This window comes from Pelmatolapia mariae, linkage group LG18 (genome assembly GCF_036321145.2).
Source record: "Pelmatolapia mariae isolate MD_Pm_ZW linkage group LG18, Pm_UMD_F_2, whole genome shotgun sequence".
NCBI classification, from domain to species: Eukaryota; Metazoa; Chordata; class Actinopteri; order Cichliformes; family Cichlidae; genus Pelmatolapia; species Pelmatolapia mariae.
In genome coordinates this window covers 9,388,699-9,412,412 of record NC_086243.1, presented here as the reverse complement: position 1 = coordinate 9,412,412, position 23,714 = coordinate 9,388,699, and the positions used below count along the sequence as shown (strand labels likewise).

At 42.5% G+C, this 23,714-nt stretch overlaps 1 protein-coding gene across 3 annotated transcripts in view; it reads left to right on the top strand.

Annotated features, from left to right (window-relative positions):
* dab1b (DAB adaptor protein 1b) overlaps nt 1–23,714 on the top strand; it is a 50,487-nt gene that overhangs the window by 22,003 nt on the left and 4,770 nt on the right. For 2 of the 3 annotated variants that reach the window (XM_063461421.1, XM_063461423.1), the window contains exons 2-11: nt 63–687; nt 10,218–10,357; nt 14,098–14,196; nt 15,969–16,100; nt 16,456–16,575; nt 17,091–17,129; nt 19,712–19,777; nt 20,931–20,990; nt 22,972–23,019; nt 23,238–23,346. In XM_063461421.1, coding sequence (XP_063317491.1) covers nt 618–687; nt 10,218–10,357; nt 14,098–14,196; nt 15,969–16,100; nt 16,456–16,575; nt 17,091–17,129; nt 19,712–19,777; nt 20,931–20,990; nt 22,972–23,019; nt 23,238–23,346 — 883 coding nt within the window. In that variant the 5' untranslated portion in view covers nt 63–617. The remainder of the gene's footprint in view (nt 1–62; nt 688–10,217; nt 10,358–14,097; nt 14,197–15,968; nt 16,101–16,455; nt 16,576–17,090; nt 17,130–19,711; nt 19,778–20,930; nt 20,991–22,971; nt 23,020–23,237; nt 23,347–23,714) is intronic. The other variant, XM_063461424.1, reaches the window with a different exon arrangement.

Genomic DNA, 23,714 nt, shown 5'->3' with positions numbered 1-23,714 from the left:
TTTAAGTTCTTACCACCTCCATCTTAAAATTAACCATCACCCCCTGTCTCCTTGTCTTGCAGCGCTCAGTGCAAGTGACTGTGATGGGCTGTCAAACCACATCTAAAGTACTCTACCAAAGAATAATATCCACTCCTGACCTACTCTGAAGAAAAATATTTCATTCGATCAATGTCGCAGTCTCCCCCGCAGGGGAATTACTCTTGAACAATAGGTGAACCCTAAGAAAAGAGCAACACTGGACCATGTGATACTTGACCTTCAAAGAAAGAACTCAGGTGCACTCCAGAAGATGTCAAATCGGATCTGAAGCAGCTCTCGGGAGGATCGCCCAGCTCATAATTCAAGCACTTTTTCATGTTTTGTTTTATCATTACTCAAACACCATGGGCCAAAAGTGACAGAACGTAGTTATTTTTGCTGGATCTTCATCTAATGAGGAGTACCAGACATCTCACCATGGATTTGAAGGAGATTTTCTTCACCAAAGAGCAACAGTGAGAAACATCAGAGTGGGGGGGGGGGGATTGGACACTGGAGGCTTGGAGGATTAGCTAGAGTGCTGCTAACCCATGGTGGATCTGCTGTGAGTGGGGAAAGGGACTCAGCGGTGGAGGATGTCAGCAGAGGCCGAACTCCAGCCGGGTGTCAAAACCAGCCAGCGAAAGGAGTCCAGGAGGATCAAAGGTATGTTCTTACCTTTGCAACACCAGACAGTCTGTAACATAGATGCTTGTAATATATCAGGCTTTATTATGTTTGTTTGTCAAATGAGATAAAGGTCTGAGATATAAAGTTAAGGGAAAAGTACTCAAAAGACACGAAACGTGACAGGACGAAATGGGAACCTGAAAGCTTTCTTATCTTCATCAGGTGGTGAACGTAACTTTTCACCTCATCTTGGATAGAGTTAAATAACACTGGGCTGCACGGAAAAGGCTTCACTCAGTCAGGTTTGCCGAGAGGCTCCCTGTCTCATCCCGGGGATCCAGATGTAGTAACAGCTATTCCATGTAGCCCCAGGCTTCGGTAGCGACGTGATTTAGGTGTCATGGACAGGGTAATTCGCACTCTGTCGCTTTGATGAACAGCATAAGTGAAGTAATAGGACGAGGCATTCTCAGAATGTTCACTGGGAGATTGAAATGGGATTGAAAAGGCTGAGAGGGGGGAGGAACGAGGAGATAGAGGGGCAGAGAGAGTGGGATTCACAGGGAGGGAGAGGAAAGTGAGGAAGAAAAGGATGCTTTCTCTTTCTTCTTCCCCCATCTTCATTTTGGCTTTTTTGTTCTCATTTCTCTGTCCACAAATAAAGCCACTCCCAGCTAGTCCAGTAAATCTGGCTTCTGCGGGCTCGCTGTAACGAGGCCACGGGGCCGGGTCCTCTGCGGCTGTTTCACTGGCTCTGTCGACTTGCTCAGATAAATGGCCCGCTGGAGGAGGGCCCATCGATTTGAGTTAAGTGGAGGGGGTGAGCAGAGCGAGGGGGCAGTTGCACACGTGGCCATGTGGCTTATTGGTGGGAACTATCAGCACAGGCTATCAGCCCCTGACTTTACCATGCTAATCACATGTTAGGGACTATTATCACAATCAGCAAACATGCTATTTAGATCCATATAAATGGAAATCAGGCAACATGAATACAAGCAGACTGTCAAGCAGCATGGTGACTTTGAGCCAGCTGGGGCGAGGTGAAGGGCACTATCAAGAATCAGGCTGATGACATACAGAGGAGGGGAGAATTATTGGCCACCATGTACGTGTCATTTTTTTAATAAGTATTTCCGAAGTGCTGTTAAACAGAGCAAGGAATTTTTAACACAGCTTGTCCAAACATCATGGTTTTATTTTGGATGCTTGCATTATTTAGTTTACACACAAACAGAATAATGTCACAAAACCCCCAAACTACAGGTCAACAGGTCAAAATAATTAGCCCTCTTCATGCTAAAAGTCAGTTATGTGGCCTACTTGCTGGATAACAACCTCCAGTCATTTGTTGTAATTTTCTTACAAGTCTTTCATACGCCTCCTGATCAGCCTATTCCTCTTTGGTGAATTTCTCTAAGTTGTCCAGATTTTAAGGGTCTTCTGCCACAGACCGTAGTCTTCAGTTCATCCTGCAGATTTTTAAGTCAGAGCTTTGTGCGGGCCAGTCAACAACTTTCTCTTTGGTCTTCTGTTTTGGGTTGTTGTCACGTTGGAAGACAAAGTGATGACCCGGACCCAATTTTGGTGCTGACTGCTGGAGGTTTTCTTTCAAAATCCTTACCTATCCTTTATTTTTCCGGTGCCTTTTTAGTGTGTGAGCAGGCAGCCACATGCCAAATGGTTAGCACGCAGCGGTCCGGGTTTGAGTCTCCCCCCGTGGCCCTTTGCTGCATGTCTTGCTCTCTCTTTTCCCCTCATTTCCTGTCTATTTCAATTTACTATCCAATAAAAAAGGCCAAAATTAAAACTATTTATCCTTCTTTCTTTATGATTCCTTCCACCTTGACAAGATTCCCAGTTCCTGACGCACTGAAGCATACCCACAGCATTATACTCCCACCACCGTGTTTCAGTGTGAGGATAATGTTCTTTAGGTGTAACTGATCTCCCATCTTTCTCCAAGAGTCTCTGTGACCAAAGATCTCTAGTTTCATCCCATCTGACCAAAGGACGTGCTCCCAGTATGCATAATCTCTCTCCAGGTTGTCCTTCCTGTAGTTGTTCTGGGTCTTTAGAAACATCTCTCTCAAGTTTTCTTTCCAGAGTCTTTGAAATCTTTTGTTTCCTAGCTCTGTATATACTCTGTATCTGGAAAATAACACAGGGGAATAATAATATTGACCCTGGTTATTTTGGAGTTTTATCTGAAATAATTTTGTTATTGTGTGTAAATAGAAATAATGAATGTTTTCTAAAGAAAAGTAGAAATACTGTGTTGAAAATCCGTTGCTCTTTTAAAAAAAAACACATGGGAAACTTTTGACAAAAACTTTCAATTTCATAGGGTGGCTAATAATTTAGATTTTATCTGTATATTGATTGATGCATTGTTTATATCCAAGGGAATATGTAATGAAATTTATGAGTTTAAAGCAGATGGCTGTGATTATTTCATGTTTCTTTTTTGCAAAAAAGTTCACTTTAAAAGACAAGTTCAAAAAACACTACAAAAACATTAGGATACTGAACGAAGAATTCATTCATGGTGGTTTAGCATTTGTCCCACCTGTACAGCACCTGACCAGCGGCGAATGAAAAGAAGTAAATGATTCAATGTCAATGTTACAGGAACAATATTGTAAAATAACGTAAAACTGCAGTTCTATCAGTTAATGAGTCTGGTACCTAAATGTATTCTCATAACAACAAACTTAAATGAATAGATTTGAATTTCAAAAGATAAACTTATTTGCCTTTTTTTCTATGAGTTAATTAGAAAGGGTTGTTTGTTTGTTGTTTTAATGAGCCTACTCTTAAGGGCTATATACACTCACCAACCAGGTACACCTGTTCAGCTGCTCATTAACACAAATATCTGAATAGTCATTCACATGTAGACAACTCAATGCATTTAGGCATGTAGTCATGCGCAAAATGACCTGCTGAAGTTCAAACTGACATCAGAATATAGAAGAAAGGTGAATTAAGTTACTTTCAGCGTGGCATGGTTGTTGGTGCCAGACACGCTGATCTGAGCATTTCACACAGTGTCGATCTCCTACTCACACAACCGGCTGTACGGTTCACCTAGATTGAACTGAAAAAGAGATGATATCTAGTGAGCAGCAGTTCTCTGTGTGAAAATGCTTTGATAATGTCAGAGGTCAGAAGAGAATGGCCAGACTGTTTCCAATAGGAAGGAGAAGCTAACTCAAATACTCACTTGTTACTACCAAGCTATGCAGAAGAGCATCTCTGAACAGAAGACCTCATCACATGTCATGGGTTACAGTTTATTCGGACTCAACAAAATTGGACAACAGAAGACTGGAAAATGTTGCCTGCTCTGATGAGTCTCAATTTTGGCTGCAATATTGAAATAGGCTCAGAATTTTGGGTAAAACAACATGAAAGCATGGATCCATCCTGTCTTGTATCAATGATTTTGGCTGGTGGTGGTGCAATAATTGTGTAGGGAAAATTTTCCTGTGACACTCTGGGGCCTTTGTGCCAACTGAGCATTGTTTAAGCACCACGGCTTACCTGAGTGTTGTTGCTGACCATCTCTTTTTGACCACAGTGTACCCATCTTCTGATTGTTGCTTCCAGCAGGATAACCCGCCATGTCACAAAGCTTAGATCAAATTGGTTTCTCGAACATGACAGTGAGTTCAATGTACTCAAATGGCCTCCAGATCTTGATCCAATACAGCACCTTTGGGGTGTGGTGGAAGGTGTGATTCACATCATGGATGTGCAGCAAACTTATCTGCAGCAGCTGTGTGAGATTCTATCATGTCAATATGGACCGAAATCCCTGAGGAATGTTTCCAGCAACTTGTTGAATCTATGCCACGAATAGCAAATAGTAATAGTTGTACCTAATAAAGTTTGTGGTGAGTGTCTGTTTATGTTGATATTGGATAAAATATCTAATCCAGCTTCATTCTGGACCTGGAACCACAAGAGGGCATGACAGTGACAGCCTCATTTGTATTTACTGCTCCCCTTCTGCTTTCCCATTCCCATCAAGTTAAGCTTATTTGCAGACTGTTGGACAGATGGACAACGTCTTGCTTTCTTTTCAAGATTGTAAGTAGAACTTTAGAAGTGAATTTAATGAAAGGAAATGACAGAAAAGTAACGTTTTGGTCAGTAAGAGCAAGAGCTGCAAGCCATGGGCAGAAAGACAGACAAAATATTGTGTTTTTAGTTAATGACCTTGATGATGTTGTTGTTTTTTAGCAGCTTTGAATTCATTTTATTATTTTTCCTCATCTAGCACCTATGTTCCAAGTGCTATTTCCCTGAATTGTGCAAGGACAGGTTTAATAGGCTGTTAGCTTTAACACTAGGTTAAAAAAAAAGGAAAGAAAGAAATATTTTGCTATGAAACAAGAGAATAAATGTTCCTATTTAGCCTTTCAGAGACATGATTCATTCCAAAAAAGTCTCATGGCAGTTTATGACATCTCATCTGCAGAATTACGTTCCTACTGCCCGACCATTCGGTGGTGACCTGGCAAACTACTAGGGGTGCAACAATACACAAAATTCACGGTTCGGTTCGATACTTTGGTGTCATGGTTCGATATTTTTTCGATACAAAAAAATGTTCATGCCTTTTTAATTTGTCATTTATTAAAATTACAAATATATATTTTAACTCAAAAGTGCAGTTTTTAAATTTAATGTTGCTGAAACAACAAAGTAATAAAATAAATAAATCTATCTGATCGAGGAATCACTCATCTTTGGAAAAGAGAGTTTATTACAGAGAAATGGCTCTTTCCAAAATAAAAGCTATACTATACGCTTCTTCTGGGGTATATTCTCAGAAGCATATTAAACATATCAGGTCCCCATAAGGAGAATCATGTGCTAACGGCTGTCTAAATGACTCGGGTAAAGTCTGTAGCATGCGTGCTTGTTGTTTTTGTCTGCTTCCACTTGTCTTTGCACTAGGATGATGTCGGCGTAAATGTGCAGTCATATTCGTTGTGTTCCCACTAGTGCTGTCAGCGTTAATCTCGTTAAAATGACATTAATGCCATAATGCGGCAAATCTCCGTTAACGAGTTACCGCGGATCGCCCTGTGCATGGGGCTGGACGGCGTCAACACGTTAACAAGCTAACTGCGCTAACGCACTAGTTCCCACCAATTGAGCATTGCGTGGCACATCCGACATACTGTTTTACTTTTGTCCATGACGCGCTTACCATCAGGGTCATGCTTCACATGAAAACCAAGATAGTTCCAAACGCCAGATCTGAATGAGGGTGGGGGAGGTTCAATTTCGGGTAGCGTTGAGGCAGTTGCCATGTTGCAACGAGCTTAGCTTCTGTCTTGCTAGCTTGCGCTGCGCTCAGTGGATCTGCACTGACAGTGCAGCCTAGGCGGAGTAGTCGAACGCAGATCCACTGAGCGCTCAACACAGACAGCATCGTCAGAAGAAAAGTTGATAAAATAAATAAAAAAATTTGTATTGTTCGATACATATGCGTACCGAACCGAAAGCACTGTATCGAACGGTTCAATATCGATACGAGTATCGTTGCACCCCTACAAACTACATCAAGTCGTATATTATGGATGCAAAAATAGGGAAAATTTTTGAATCCTTTCAAAATGCCACAAGATTGCCACTCACAGAATAGAAATAAATTGGAGATAAGCTGCCCATTACAACATAAAAAGATTTGCCCCCTTAGTCATGTCCTGGTTCATCCTCTAATGCATCATCGGCCACTTATTATTTAATTGCTTCTGTATCATTTTCATAAAATTCTGATGCATTTGTGATGAATGCAAAACAATTTAGGGTGAACTTGGTTTTTTGCTTGTCGGTTTTGGTTTTGGCATGCACTCATATCACTCTTCATTCTTCTCAAAACGGTGAGGAAAAATTCAAACCTGATTGCAGCAAAGTCTGCCGTCATAAAAACCAAAGCTCCCCTCTACCCATCGTCAGAATTGCTTTACATGCGTGACTTTACTCTATCTCCATAGCAACTGTTGCTCTTCCAGTGTAATCTGTGCACCAAAAAAGAGAAAGAAAGCAAAAAAGATTCATTTCAAAAAGAAAAGCATGGAGTTGAGGACATGGAAGACACTGAGAGCAGGGGAGAAAAGGGCAGAGAGCAGCTAGTAGACAAGCAGAGTAAATCACTGGTCGCCTCCCATGCTCTAAGAGGCAATACAAATACTACCCATTCAAATCTATTCAAAAACTATTTGCCAAGTCATTTGCAGGTATGCTTTTTCCTAACTGTGTCTTGATGTTGCGTCCCCATCAGCTTGGTAATAGTATCATGGAGCCCCCCCTTCCTAAAGTATAATCCCCACAAAATGCCAGCCAGCACACACCGTCTCCTGTGTGTGACTCCACAGCTAGTCACTGATCTATCCAGTGCATTGACAATTTGCACAATAGCCTTCATTAACTCTGAAACTGCTTTATTGATCAGCCGTTTAACCAAACCCTCAATGCTGCGTTTAGTGCCAAAGTTTGGTCGAGGAATTTTCAATGTATTTGTTTATTTTTACATCAGTGAGGGCTGGACGGGGAGAGCACGCACCGCTGTTGAGATTTGTAAATGTGCTTCTGTGTGTTTGCTGAGGCTTGTGAAATTTCTTTTGCGCACATGGGGGGAGGCAGATGGCGCGGACAGATTTTGCTTTTCTCAGACGAGCATTCTCTTCGCTGCTACTTCAGCCTCCTGCGCTAACAGGAAATACCTGTCTTTTCATTTCAGAGAAAATATCGGCTGCTATTGCATATTTCATTATAGCTCGGAGGATGGTGTGTGTGCGTGTGGATGTGTGTGTGGCTACTGGCAAACAGCGACTTTAAAGGAAAAGGACAGGAAGGCACAGATACACACCCAGAGAGGTTCAAAGGTTAAGCTGCCTCTATGCCCAGATCCCCAACAAAAAGTTTCTTGTTGCCAAGTCCTTATATCTGGAGGGGCACTTCTGACTCTCCATCTGCCGCCATCTGTCCCTTTGCTGTCCCCATTCTAGTGTGGCAAGAAGACGGATGCAACACTGTGATCAGAGATGAGCCCTGAAACAGTATGGAGCAGGGCGAACAGTAATTGTTCTCTCCATGGTCCTGGTGCAGAGCCTGCGTGTCACGTGGGAGGATTGGAGCGTTTGATTTAAAGCCTCTGACATCCTGGATTTTAATGCCCGACTCAGTTTTTAAAAAAAATAAAATCTTTGTAAGACTACTGAGAAGCAAGGGATTTGGGAAATATTGGGAAGCAGGAGACGAGGTCTAAATTTTAACCCTGGACACATGCACTTCAGACCACCAGGCAGCAGGACCGCCCCCTTCCCGCTACCCATAAATGGTAGGACTGTTGTGCCAGGATACATAGAGACAAACAATACACAATACTTCAGGCAATCCACTGTCAGAAAAATTATGAGCATCAGCCTTACGGGCCAGAATCATTGTGAGGACCATTCAACCTTGGGTAATTGTAAATCCAGAAAGCCAGAGGAATATGTGTCACCTCCCGTCACGAACCCATACACACACACGCACACACACCTTCTCGCTTCTCCTCTCTTACAGTGTGTAACAACATGAAACGGCATGCCCCTCAGCTCTTTAGTTTTCAAATACAGCACACTCGCTCATCTGGATCTGAACCCAGAGCACGTAGTGAACAAGTTATGCCACTGACTCAAGACTCTCATTTGGTATGCAAGGCCTATTTTTTGGGGGGGAGGGATCTGTGCATAAATCTCTAAATCCTTCCTGAAGTGTGAGGAGGGCCGTATGCGGTGTATAAAGAAACAAATGGCACAAAACATCTGGTTACAGCTCATCTGAGAGAGTTGCACTGAATTGGACCGATTGTATTTAAAATGCATCTGGAGCAGCATGTATTTTACATTACATTACAGAGTATATGAGTCAGTAAAATCAGGGTGGAATGCATAATACTGTGTGAACAACCTGCGGTCGCTTTGTGAGGAACGATAATTACCTTCCGGGATTTAGCAAATAGCACATGTGTGGCTACAGTTTGTATTTTTAGGGAGTTCGTCACTAAATCTGAGCGTCCGTTTCTTCATGCGCTGCGGTTGATGTTCAGATGTGCCCATTAGCTGTATAACTCCTCTGGCAATGAAATAAGTCTAAATTAGACCCAGATTTGACAGTCGCTTGCTTAGAGACTTTAATGACTTTAGCATCCTCAAGCCCTTCCCCCTTTTAGAGAATTGTGCCCTCATGAATTAGTGAAGGAGTGTGCACAGCCAAGACAAGCACTTACATTTCACTAAGATGGGGTGGTGGTGGTGGTGGTGGTGGGGAAACGCTTTTTAATCTGCCCTTTTCCGTTGTTTCCAATTTTTTCTTTATGGTTTTGACTTGGAAATTGCAGAAACGGAAGACGGGAATTTGGTTAGATGTGGCAGGCAATGGCATTTCTGGGTGGAATAAGCTGATTTTGGCATAAATGTGACTTTGGAGCACAGCCTGACAGCCTCTGTTAAGGATGTTACACCTTGTCTCGTTGTCGCCCACAGCTTAGCCAGCCCCTTTAATGTGCTGCTAACTGATGTACTGCATGGTCTCCTGACCTAGATTTGAATGAGGAAGAGACTTGAAACTGTTAAATTCTCCAAGGTGCCGGTGACCTTGATTCGAAATCCCTACTATCTCTTTGTGCGACTGCTGCAGGGAGCCGGTGTTTTGCGAGTCACAAAGACCGCACAGGTTATACAATGTAGACCTACGAGATGACGCTTGAGGCTTGAACCCACATAATCAAAACAGCGAGCGATGAGACAAAATGAGAAAGGTGTTGGTATCAAGGAGATGTCAGGGTGGCTGGAGAGACAGAATAATCAGGAACAAGGAGGGGAGGGGATGACAGTATAAAGCCTGAGGCCATCCAGACACACACGTGAACACCCCCCACTGGCCCCAGCGGCTCACACCATCAGCCCGCCACCTTCTTGCCACCACCCTACATCCATCACACAGAGAGGGCTTGGGTGGATTGTGGGTGAGCGCTGGACCGAGAAGATTCCTCTCAATAGGAGCCATTCAGGCTGCTTTGTCGCTACCAATAGCACCCATGGGAACTCCAACCATGGGTAGCAACACTGGAGTAAGCACCCCCTCCCTTCAGTCCTGCCTTTGTGTGTGAATGCCCTACAATGCTCTGCGACAGGTGACTGTGGCGCTGACTGTTTTTGATGTTCCAGTTGTTTTCTCATTTAGTGCACCGGCTTTATCCAACTTCATTTTCAATTTCAAGTTCAATTTTCTTTCCATTTTTGCTCGCCGCTGCTAATTTTCTATTCTTTCTGCGTTTCCTATTCCATAAATATTAATACCGGAGCAGAGAGACACACACGCGCGCAAATACGCACGCACCTACGCACAGACACCGCACGCAGAAGCCCACGTACCCTCGAGACGGGCACGATACCAAACGTGTTCAATTCAGTTGAGCTCACACGTCCTCATTTCCTGTAATCACTCTCTCGTTCTTATTTCTCCGACTCTTGTCTGTTTCTCTTTCTCTTCCTCTGCAGGTCAGGACCGCAGTGAGGCGGGGCTTATTAAGCGTTTCCGCGGAGATGGCGTGCGCTACAAGGCCAAGCTGATTGGGATTGATGAGGTGACAGCCGCACGCGGGGACAAGCTGTGCCAGGACTCCATGATGAAGCTGAAGGTGCAGACTTCTTTGTGTGTGTGTCTGAGTCTGTGTGGACATCACTGAGCATCTTCAATCATCTCAGTCAGATTTGGAAAAAGCATGCTCAGACATGGCTGTATTGTCTGTTGTTGAATGAATCACGGGAGCTTGTCTTATCCTGTGTATGACTCACTGAAGGTCTGTTTGAACTGACCAGATGGAACAAATGAAAGTCCAGCCTTATTATTCCACAGCTCTGTGTCCTATAGAAAGCTACTGTAAGGTTGGCTTGTGCAAAATGGAAGCAGCTTTGTACTTTATTTTAATAGCCTGCTTTATTTTTAGTGTTGCTCAAAGCTCTTCGCATTTATTCATGCCCCTTTTTTTTTCTTTACCTCCGGGGCAAACTGGCTCCCTATTCTGAGAAATACTTAAATCAGTATATCAGTTAAATAAGAGAATTTTCACTTTTCCGCATGTGCGAGGAGAGTACCCATCCCATCCCCCCACCCTGATCTGTCTCCTGTATGTTTTCTCGTGTCACTCACACTCTATTTTTACAACCAATTTCATGATGTTACACTTGTGGCACATATGCAAACTGCGATAACATGACCCAGATAATACTTCAGCCAGTTTTCCTTGCGAAATATTGAAAGTAAACTAGATCAAATTCAGCCCCAGAGACAGAGAGAAAATGCCTGCATAAAAAGTGGTGGATGAACGAGTTGGGTATTCTTAAACTTACTACATCATCTGTGAGTTGTTTCCATTGTTTTTAAATGGGAAAAAGTGTCAGAGAAGTAAGGTAAATGGTGGGGCTGTGGAGAAGGCTTTATTGGGGATCAGGGGCAGCTTCTGGGCTGAAATCCCCCCCACCTACAAGCAAGAGGAGAGCGCAGCAGGAGTGAGGCAAATGAAGGGGAGGGTGTGGGACACAAGAAGCAACAACAAACAGGTATGAAGGGCAGCGAGGATTATGATAGGAAGGAGACAGTTTGATGTATGAACTTCTACTTAAAAGGAATTACCTCTATTAAGTCACCTTTCATGAGCTTCTCTCCTCTAAGTGACTGAGCCTGCACATACTGGATAGACAGATTGGTGAAAATGCTGCCTCTGTTTAGGTTTGTCGATTTAATTTCATGTAAAAGACATAGTAATAAAGACAGAGTACAGAGTAATTCATGTCTATCATTATAATCAGATGCTTAAATCAGGTCTATTTTATTTTTCAGCTTTGTTTTGAATTTTTAGACCGTGGACAGCTTTAGCTTTTGTGGCTCCTGTTGTTGTTGTTTTTTGTTTATTTATTTGTTTGCAGCCAGAAAAAGTGATTATAATCACATGAGTTGTAGTGGCTATTAGCTGACGCTAGCTTGGTTATCAAAGTCTATGTGCATCACACAGACTTGGGTATCTGCCAATGATAATAAGGTTCAATAAAAAAATTATAATTTTACTCAGTAAAAGTGTAACAAAGACTCTTCGGATGGGCTCTTAGTACTCTTAACATTTCAGCGAGCCATCTTTTTTGGTCAGATAATTAGATTGAAAAATATCTCAGAAAGCATCAACACCACAAATGCAGTTAAGAGGTCCAGTTCAGTGTTGTATATTAGCTGAGCTGAAGCCTGGCAGACAGCTTGCAGCAGCAGCTGTCTGTCCACCTGCCATTCAAAATGGCCACAAATTAGAAGAGTTATTTACAATTCTTCCCATGCCCAATAACTATACCGGGTGAAATAAGGTAATAAGATATTTGAAAGAGACAAAAGGAAATCTTATAGAAGGCTGGAAATGCAGTATTATTTTGCTTTAAAGTGTGGCATTTTTGGACAATATTAATGTCTTTGGGGACTGATTCACTATCGAGCCATTGAGTTCTGTTTGAAGAAGTTTAGTTTTTGGTATCATTTCATTGGCTTCTTGTCTGTTTTTAGCGCTGAAAGTTGCTGTTTCTTTGAATTTGGCAATTACAGTGATCTGTTTTGGGGGAAACTGCAGCAATTAAACATTTTGAACTGCCTGATGATTTTAAGATTCACACCTCTGATGTGATTCTTATCTTTGGTAATGGTCTTATACAAAATTGATGAATAAAACCTGGCTTCTCAGAGACAAAGACAATGTACTCTATTGAGGGTGTACTGCAAATAGACCGTTTTAATGTAAACCTGTATCATAAAGGCTCTAGTTTTACATTTAAAAGAATAAGACAAATGAATGGCAAGTGATATTTATCAGTTGTGCAAAGAAGCGGCGCACAAGCATCACTGCAGTAATTGGCTACAGGATAATGCAGATGAACTGTAAATGCATATTCTCAATGACTTTCCTAGAGCTTAAATGTGTGGGAAGCCCCACTGGAAAAGCAGTATAGCCAGAAGGCAAAACCTCTCATTGCTCATACCCTTTTCAAATGATACAGTACTTCTAATAAAGCAACTTTTTCACTGCTTTGATCAGACATTTCTGCAGTGCCCTCCATATGACTCCGGTAGTCACCAGCTCCCAGCCAGTTACAGTCAATGGAGCAGTCGATACAGAACTGCTATTATCTGGACAGGGGATAGAGAGGGGGTACAGGTCTCTATTGAGCTGCTGTGCGGACTAATCCGCCAAATGGGGATGCCGATGACTGATTGACAACATCCATTGACTCTCCTGCCCACCTGCCTCTTTCTCATTTGCTTTATCTCTTGCCTGCTCCTGTTGCTGTTCTGCTCTTTATCCTTCTCCCTCCTCCTTTATGTACTGTTATTCCTTCAGCTTTTTACTGTATAGTTATTTAAAGCTAGCTCGAAGGTGATTACTGCGAGTCAGGGTTTGTGGTTGTGTTATCAGGTAGGCTTTCAAAGAACTTCTCCTCCCCCTCACATGCCCCACCAGTCGTAGCAGATGGCTCCCCTACCCCGAGCCTGGTTCTGCCGAAGGTTTCTTCCTGTTAAAAGGGAGTTTTTCCTTCCCACTGTTGCCAAGTGCTTACTCATAGGGGCCCATCTGATTGGGGTTTTCTCTGTGTTATTGTAGAGTCTTTACCTTGCAATTGCCATTGTGATTTGGTGCTATATAAATGAACCTGAACTGAATTGAATTGAATAGCATTGATGCAGTTTTTCCAGACATACTGAGCTCAAAAGGCAAGCTTTTTCTACCCTTATCTCATCTTCCCTTTTCTCCTCTCTTCTATTTTCTCCCAGGCGTTGTTCTGTGAAAGACATGTCAAGCACACAGGTCGCATCAAAGTGAACACGGTGGAAATTTTAATTGTTTTCTTTATCAGAGCTGAGAATATGAGGAAAAAGGAGCTGGTGAGATCCATGGGAAAAAACATACTTCAAAGGCTGGATTGGGTGTTCAGTCAGCACTATGTGAAGTTGCCGAAGCGAGCTGACGTCGGTCAGTGGCGCGATCCGTTCTGTCAGCAGATCTCACCTTATTGTTGTTAGCTAGCACTTGTGTATTGCCACGTTGAGGTGCAGCACACTTACTTCAAAAAAAAGGGAGAGAAAAATGGTTCTAAAGGGGGAAATGGCAATAATAATATAACTCGCTGCACAAGGCGATGTGTGAATTCCTCTGAGAGTGAAGCTTCAAGAAAAAAAGAGCGCATGAAAGAACATCCTGTCCTATCACACTTTATGTAACTCCTGTCACCCTGCCCCCAATCTCTACCCCACATCTCCCACTGCCACACTCACCTGAGTCGGAATAGAGGAAGGCTTCATCATCTCCTTTTATCTCCTCATGTCGTTCCCTTTAATCTCCTGCAGGGAATGGCTTCCTCGGCACGTTCCAAAGGGGAGCACAAGCAGAGAGTCTTCTTGACGGTCTCTTTCGGCGGGATCAAGATTTACTGTGAAAGATCAGGGGTGAGTAGCACATTAGCAAATAGGCCCGGCTTGGCAGGGCTGCACTGCCAACCTCTGTGCCAGTTGCTGTACCGTGAACCTACAGTGCAGGACATCCAGAGGGCAGACGCTCGTACGGCTCAGTTCACAACGGCTGCTCGGGCCGCCATCTTATAAGCCTGACTCCCACAGTTGACATATTCTTGCAGCTGGATTACCTGTAACACATCTTTCAGTGCGTTGACCATATTTCAATCTCTTCTCCAAATGTCAACAGAAATCACAAAATAGCATGATTCATACAGGACAGTTTGCCCTTTAGCCCCTAAAAGTTAAACTTGACAGAACTGGATTGTGGGCCTTGCATTTGCTATACAACCCAAAGCCAAGTGGTTTACTCCAGTGCGATTAGGGGAGTGCTGCAGGACCTACTTAAGATCACTCAGGCCCTGTCTGTGTGCTAATGATAGTGCAGTGAGCAGTGTTATGGCGATGATATGAAATGGGCTGTTTCCGCCTGCATCCTGGCTTCCACCCCCACCCGGCGGACTCAGAGGCCTGCTGTTCCATTACAGGATGATCAAGGGGCTCGCTTCTCCCCCGTCCCGCGGCGTAGTGTTGGCTAGATAGGCCCACTCTGCTCATCAGCGCTAACCGATAATTAGCACTCAGTTCCACCCCTTAATGATCATTGCCGCTAATGCTAATTACACCGCCGGCTCCACCTCAGCTGTCATTAGAGCTAAACTGATAATTATGCAACAGCGCTTGTCCCGTGGCTGCCAGCTCCCGCCCGACCACCAACAGCCTACCCCTCACCCCACCAAACAAAAAAACCCCTCATCTTTTTGATAATATCTCTTTTCAATGTGACTGGTGGTGATAGTAGTGCGTCTTTCGCCTCTAATGAAAAAGAGCATTAAGCCTCCTGCCACGACCCGCGCAGCTCACCAGCTTTTTGACATGCTCATTTGTTGCTCGGAAATCATGCCCCCTAATGCTCCTCTTTTTATTTACTGATTACTGGCAGTAAATAACACTCCACACTTAATACCCCTCTTGACTTATTTAGGTGGAAATGGGGATCGCCAGAGCACAGGCTGTGTCAGCGAGCATTTAGATGGAAATGCTTCACGTAAAGCTGATGTGATTCGCCACTGAATTGAGTGCCCGAGTCGTATTAGTTTTGTATTTTACATTAATCTGAGGCATTACCGGCGACACACGGCGCCGAATATCGGCTAATATTCAAACAAACGCTCCTCCCTGGTGTCTAAGCACATATCTTCTAAGAGAGGAGGAAGCAGATGGGTGTGAAGAGCTGAGTTACTCCTATATACTTACAACCCAAAGTATAGTTTTGCAACTGCTAATATCTCTTGCTTGCTAATTTGGTGTTTTTTCGTCGAACGGCAACTCGAGTCTTGCTGACATCACAAAACAGCACAAAGCTAAAATCATGCCACTGGTTTATATCTTTAATGAATGCTAGTTCTGTAGCTACATTATCCATAAAGTTATATGCAGAGATGAGAGCGCTCTTTGAAGCACACTCTGTGTTGTGTTGCATTTGGCTCAACAATATGCAAAGATGTTTTAAGTAGCTTTGACCTACTTTGTCTCCCAGCACAGTTTACAGTACTCTGGTCTTTTTTTTAAGGGAGGGTTTTAAATCATACATCAGGCTTTCATTTCTGCATCTTAAAGTAGAAGAAGACAAATAGGACACGTGGCACAGAAGACCTTTTTTTGTTTAGTTTTAGCTAACACTTTCATCTTCTTTTGCCATCAAGGTGCTCCTTCATCACCACTCGGTCCATGAGATCAGCTACATTGCCAAGGATACCCGGGATCATCGCGCCTTTGGCTATGTCTGTGGGAAGGAGGGCCACCACAGGTTTGTGGCCATCAAGACCGCGCAGTCTGTGAGTACTTTTCCCCATTTGACGAATATTTTAATTCTGAGTTATATTCTTTACATTTGGCAGAAAAGAGAATAAGGTTGACTTTGACTCTGACATGTTAGTTGATTAACTTGCCTACAACTCTGTTTAAGTTCTCAGATTATGAACAGTGTAAAGTTTGATTTCTTTCATATTTTAAGTACTCCATCATCCATAACAATTTCTTCTAGTTATGGATGATGGAGTACTATTAGTACTATAGTATATATATATATATATATATAATACTATAGGTGAGACTTTGATTATATACCATCTATTGCTAACCTTTTCTTAATTCAGTCCTTCACCATCATATTCCAATGCTCTCATCCAGGCGGAGCCTCTCATCATTGACCTGCGTGACCTCTTCACACTCATCTACGATATAAAACAGCGGGAGGAGATGGAGAAGAAGGCCCAGAAGGACAAACAGTGTGAGCAGGCAGTGTACCAGGTAGGATTTCCTGCGTGAAGTCTTTGCGGGGTTTTTTTGGTGTTGTTTTCCCCTCAGTTTCATTTCTAATTCGGAGGTGAGATCACACGTTATAACTCCGCCTGCAATTCATTCACACAACAAATATCTTAACACATTGGAGCTTCCTTTAAAGTGCGATGGTGTTTTGTGTGTTTGTCTGGACCATTGATTTCTGTTCTGAATATCTAACTACAATGGAAAAGCAACAGGTTTTGCTGGTTTGATTTTATCATTATTATTATTATTATTAATGTCACTTCTAGGAAATATGTGTTGTTTTGTCTGTGATGTGCCAAATTACTGTTTGATTAAAAAGCAACGTGCTGTCAGTCTATAATTGTGCCTGCTTGCAGGAAATGTCACGCTGCGATGAGTGTATTTTTTTGTTGTTGTTGCTGGTGGTGATGGGTTTTTTTTATCATCTTCTCTCAATTTATTCTCTAATGAGACTGAAAAACAAAATGTGTCATCTGCCTTCTGTTCCGCACACACAGACTATCCTGGAAGATGAAGTGGATGATCCAGTTTACCAGGTAGGTCCGCAGGCACTCAAAGCGGGAGCAAAACACTGCTGACTTTGATGCTTTCTAGCTGTTTTCACTTTTTAAGCTTGGAATAAATATATAAACAAATAATCCTTAATTTATATCAGCCACTGACATGCTTGAATTAATGATTCATAAATATTGCACCATTCCAGTAATACACAGTAGACCATCTAGTGGACAGTTTTGTTCAACCATTCAACACCCATTTGCCAGTGCAGTGTTGTAAAACCATATTTTTTCAGTTGATCTGTGTCAATGTTCTGATTTCTTCCAAAGACATGCCCCCCTCCCCTTGACTGGTTGTTATTCCCGTCCCTTTTGCCCTGTGCATTTATTTGGCTCAACATTTTTTTTCTCTGTGTTTGCTCACACTGAATACAGACAACACTAACTCTTACTCTGAATGCTATGTTCAGTGATACGTCCAACCACCTCCCAGTTCACCTCTGTTCTTTGCTCTTCAAGTATGTTTTCACGTATGATCATTCCATTTGCAGCTTTCAATTTATGTTGATGTTGGTTGACAAAACTCCAGCCTGCTCCCAGAAGGAACTGTTTGACATCTGGGGAAACGTGCTTAATTGATTTCTTGCGAAGAGTTAGATAAGTGGACCAGTGCAACTCTCATGTCTGTATCACAGACAGTGTAAAAGCTAGACTTAGCAAACATGACTTCATTCATTGGTTCCTAAAGCCTTAGGATCAGTTTTACGAATGCGTTGTGCCAGCACAAATTGGGTTTAGGTGTAAAAACAAAAGGTACTGTTGGCATTTACAAAGACATCACAGTGACAAGATTGCATGCAAGAGGTGGGAACTATACTTGTTGCACATGTAGTTCTCAAGATGCAAAATATAGGGACACAAATATTTAAATCAAGTGCACAAAATTATGTATTAATGTTTGTGACATGCAAATTATTGCTAAGTGTGCTAATATTTATGGGTTTAGAGAGCAGCGCAACTTTTGTAATTCCCCTGAACAACTAAGCACACCTATAAATGCTATTTGGGCATTGTGCTCATGAGCTACTTTACCCCATTTAGTTAATCTGGCCCTTGGTTTTGAAGCCTTGAGGTTGGTGTTCTCACCATCACGATATTGGTTTAAAAAAACCCACTAACAACGATATGACGAGAGGGGCAGGTCTCATTGTGAACCTGCTCACTCACTGGCTAAAAAAACTTGTAAGTCATTAGCCAATAAGCACAATACTGATAGTCCTCCATTCTGAAACACAGTATAACCAATATGACCTGAAATGAGCGACTCAGCCCATAATGTCATCAGGAAAGACTTTGCAGGCGCATAACAGCTAAAGACTTAACTTGTTGGCCCTTTTGGTCACACTGTAGGGTTACTGTTTATAAGAGGAAAACCTGGTAGCTGGGGTTTGATGTTGCGTTTGTTGAGGTTGCTTATTCTCTCACGACCAATGGTTTCATGTCCTGTAGTTTCAACATCACTTTTGAGCATTGTGGGCTTCAAATCACACGAGAAGCCAATATAGGCTCTGTAGTCTTTTTGCAACCACAGCCATCTGGTGGCCTTCTGATAGAATGTAGCTTTAAAGCACTTCCACTGCCTTCTCAGATTCAGAGGATACATCCATGTGTTATCCTGCCTATGGTCTGAAAACGGTACCCAAACATGGAACTACAAGCCAGTTAGCTTAGCATAAATAACTAATAGCTAGCCTAACAACCTGGCTGGGTCTAAAGAAAATAAATTAAGCTTACTAGCACCTCTTAAGCTCCCTTTTAAAAAGTAAATTTTGTGTTTTTAGCCCTTGGAAAAATCAAAGGGTAAAAATGACATTTTTGCTCATTTTTCCTCTTCGCTAACTTTGCTAACTTTCTTGAGGTGCTGTCCACCAAAAAACATCCTAGATTTTTTTTTATTATTCAGTAATTGATATAATACATACTACATAACTTACATCATTAATTAATGTGCTTGTTGCTTAGCTAGCTCTTTTCTGGTCTATATGATAAGCTAATTAGCTGGTTTCAGCTAAGTATTTACAATTGCCAGTGTGATAAAGTAGCAGTTCTCTCATCTTACTCTACACGCAAGATGACTAAGCACATGTCCCAAGACGTGAAACACTTCTTAAACGTTAAAGGAATTAATGACAGATTTTAAGACTTCATTAAAGGATCTCAAAGAAAATATTCAGACCAGTAGGTCTGTTTTCTCTGGAAGAGGTGGAGCATTTCTGAGGTTGAAGTAAGACCTCAAGCTAAAACCTCTACATTGCCTTGAACTATTGCCTGACCTGTTATACTTGTGCTCTTTCCTCTTCACACCTCACTCTTTTTTTCTTCCTCCTTTCATCTTCCCCATTCCTTTTTCCTATGCCCTATTTTTATACACTTCATATTCCTATCTCATTTCATTTCCCACTTGACGCCATCCTCACTCCTGTGTGCTTTCATGTATTCTTGTCATGTTTCACTACCTCTATCTTTCTGTTTTATATACCAATCTGTCTCTCTCTGCTCTCTCTCTTCCATCTCATTATTCTCTGCACCTATACACCTTGCCCACTACTTCTGTTCTTTAGTACATAGTGTTTGAGGCTGGACACGAACCCCTCCGTGGCCCCCAGTCAGAGGAGAGCGTTTATCAGGTACAAAGACAAACATTGCCCCCCATTCTTCCTCCCTCTTCATACCCTGTGATAGATAATACAAACAGTGCTAATATTATAACTTCGTAGCACATCTTAAAGAATTAAAAAATGCCAAACTTTCATAAGTACATCAAGCTAATGTTCCTGACGAGGAAATTCTGTAGTAAAATTTCATGCAAACAAAAAAAAACTTTCATGCTGAATATCATTACACAATGAGCACCAGCAGATCATATTAAAGATGGTTACCTTGCAAACAATGATATCTACTAAATGGTAAAGGCTAACGCTGAAAAGTATCATAAAGATGATGAATAATGTTGAAAATCTCGAGGGTGGCATTGAAAAGGCATCAGCTCTACGTTAAAAAAATGATGTCAGAGTCAAGGTCAGTTGTTTAGTCTGAATAGTTCACCCACAGCCTGTATAACATTCTGCTTTTATATATCCAATACGATGACCTTTTGGTTTTAGACCATTTGAAGCTCCAACTAGGACTCCAGGGAGCTGTCGTATGGTTTAATCCAACCCCCCAGCCTCCCTTCTCTTTCGCCCTCTCTTCTCTTCCTCCTCCTCTTTTTGCCTCTCTGTATCTTGCCTTCTTCTGAAGATGAAAGATGCAGAGAGAGTGAGAGATTAATCACTTGCCATGCCATTTGATCTCAGAGTGAAACAAGATCAATAGACTCGGGGAAAAAACGTAACCAAAAGTTAACCAGTCGAAGGAGCGTGGAGGAGTGGGGGGGTGTGACAGATGAGTTTAAGAGCAACAGATAGTTTGGATAATTGTGAACGAAATAAACAGAACAGGCCAGAGCTCAGGAGGTTTTTTTCTTTATATATAGCCAGATAAACTAGTTGAGATGTGCTGTTGCCGATTAACAAATACTCACGAGCCCAGCACACACCTTTCTCAGGCACTGTTTGCAATCGATATTGATTTAAGTAGAATTGATTCGGTGCCGCAACTTTAAAATCTGCATAATCCTATTGCGCTAAACGATGAAAACGCATCTAAATAAATGGCCCAGATAGAAATTGATTCAGACATGTTTCAGCTCTTGTAAGTTCTTGTTCTTAAAAACTCAGCCAAGAAAAAAAAAGGTGTTGAATGTGACTTACGTTTGACTCGACCTCCAATCCAATGCAGGTCCCAACCAGTCAGCAGAAGGAAGGGATCTATGATGTCCCAAAACGCCATTTCATGACTGTAGGTGTTTTGTTTTTTTGAATTATTATTTACTTTTCCTATTTTTCTACTTGCAAACCTCTCCTTAAGATCCTCTTGAAGGAAGTGCCTTAAGCCACCATCCATTTCTAGTAATTTAATCTGCTGTTATCTAATGGTTTCAGTTATGAATTACAGCCGACAGGCTTTTAAAAACAAACTTCTCGAGACAAGGACGAGTCACACAGGGGTGTATGTGTGTGTCTGCGTCTGGTTTTTTTCTGTGACAACAAAGCTACTGATCATGATAAGCATGCTTAAAGAATCGAAACTAATTGATTTGTCAACCAAAAGCATGCATGTCAGCAATTTCACACAACATTAGAGGATGGGTCTCTTAGCCAAAACCTGAATCTTTGCACAATCTGATTCATGTCAAGACAAAGAGTCTGTTTGCTGGTCCCAACTGACTGGTGCAGGGGGCTGATTAGATAAACAAAGGAGTGGCTGCTTCATCTTCCTCAGAGGTCGAGGACGAGAGGTTTGTAGGTGGGGGTGGGTGTCGGGTTGAGCTGCATGAGGTGTAGTCACAGTTACATACAATCCAAGGCCGCCAAACACTCATAAAAGCTTTACTTTAACAAATAGCATCTGACCAGAGAACGGCATTAAAAAAAAGAAATGCACTTTTGACCCCCATCCCCTTGCCATGTCATCTAACTGAAAATATATTTCATCTCATCTTGCTAGGCTTTATGAGTTCCTCACCGCCATGCAGTGACTACGCTGTTACATCTCTCAAGTCGCTTGTAAAGAATAAAAAACATTTATTCAAACCAATTTTGTCAAGCATTAACCCAGTAAGAACCTCCATGTAACCTCTGAAAACAGCTGCGGCAAAGTGCTCTTCTTCTCCTCCTTCTCCTCGCTGTTTCTGTGCTTGTTGCTCAGCCTATCAGATAGATAAACTGTCCCAGCCCCTGTTGCTATCTCACCTGAACAGCCCATGCCAGTATATTAAGTAGCAGCGCTTCCATATCTCTAAGTGTTACTGCTTGTCTGTTCATTCAGTTGGAGCTTTCTGAGAGCCTCGAGCTCCCCTGATGTGTGTCGGTGCCGGCGGGCAGAGATCTCTGTGTACAGTGTTTACCTCGCTCCAAATTCTGACTCATTCTGTCCCCCTCGATGGTTTCGAAATGCAGTTACAATCGGTTATGTCCCAGCTTATCGGAGGAGGACATAAACGCCCTGTCCGCAGCAACGTGGATTGCTGTGATTCCTCCCCCTTTTCCTTTCTTTTGTTTGACCACGTTGTGTTTGTGTGTTTGTCTGTTTCTTTTACAGCATGTAAATCCTGTGTGTTTCTGTGCATTTTATGGTGAATCATTGTCTGCTTGTGCATGGCCCCCCCTCCCCTCAGAGACATTTCACGCAACTTAGCTATCTCATAGTCTCTCCCATAGCTAGGTCTCCTCTCCTTTAAGTAGTGTGAGTGCAGGACAGAGGGGACTAGAGCAGAGGTCACATCTGCCTATAGGGTGAGGTGGCCTCATTGCCTCGGTCGGGTGGTTCCAGGAGCTTCTTCCTTCATTCATTTGATGATATAAACACAGTCCCCCCGTGTATGTGCTCACAGAGGGAAATCAGCATGATAAAGCAGCCCGAGCTCTCATGGGAGGGGTGGGAGTGGGGGGGCTCTTGATTGGCGCACATAAGAATATCTAATCAGAGTCTGCTTTACAGGGCTGAATAGCCTTTTACCCACTCAATTATAGCGAGCTACGAAAGATTCATTTTAGATCCATTTTCTGATAATGAATCGAGGGGACAGTTGTTTCTTGCCATCCGCGGCACAAACTGCCTTTGTGAGTAACATTCACTTCCCCGCACCTACCCACCCATGCAACCACCGTACCCTATCCGGAGATGAATTTAAGGCTTCATGGTTGTGCAAGTCTCATATGCGTGATGTTTCACTGGCCTTTGTCTTTCTCTCTACCTCATTCCTCGGTTCGACTGACAGAATATCAACCACTTTGATCTTTTCGGCGACATGTCAACTCCTCCTTCGGTGAGTACTATAACACAAACCCTCTTCTTTCTTTTTTTAGCTCCAACATGTAATGTCATTTAATTTCATTAGGTTATTCATTGAGATCTAAATGACCTGAATATGTGGCAGACACTGCAGCCAAAGATATTGTGACTTTTAGGTGACTTTGATAGCACGGTGACATCTGTGCGTGTGTGTGTGTGTGTGTGTGTGTGTGTGTATGCATTTCCTCCCAGATGCCCCCATCACCTGCCAACACACTGGACCCTAGCAGGAGCAGCCGCCAGCAACAACACACTCCTGCTGAGCTGTACGCCCCCTTCAGCCCCACCTCTGTGCCATCAGGTATCCATACCCAGGCTGAAACGCTTCATCGTTTTCCACAATGCGAGAAAAAATAAAGAACGCCGGTGGCAACGTGGGTCTTTGATGTTCAGTTCATGAAAAATCTTGCCAAGATTTAGCAGCGAGCGAATTTAGGGACCGCACACTGAGATGCAGTTTAATTAGGCTGTAAACCTGTGACGAGATACAGCAAAGTGGTGTTACTTGAAGGACCGCTACAGTGATTTTGCATACTTTACTGAAACAACTGGCATTGTAAAAAACTGAAGAAAAAAAGATATATCATTTAAAACAGCAGCTCGCTGAAGAGCAAACATCCTTTTAGATGCAAGAAACAACAACCTTCACAATCATTCTTTTCAGTGTGT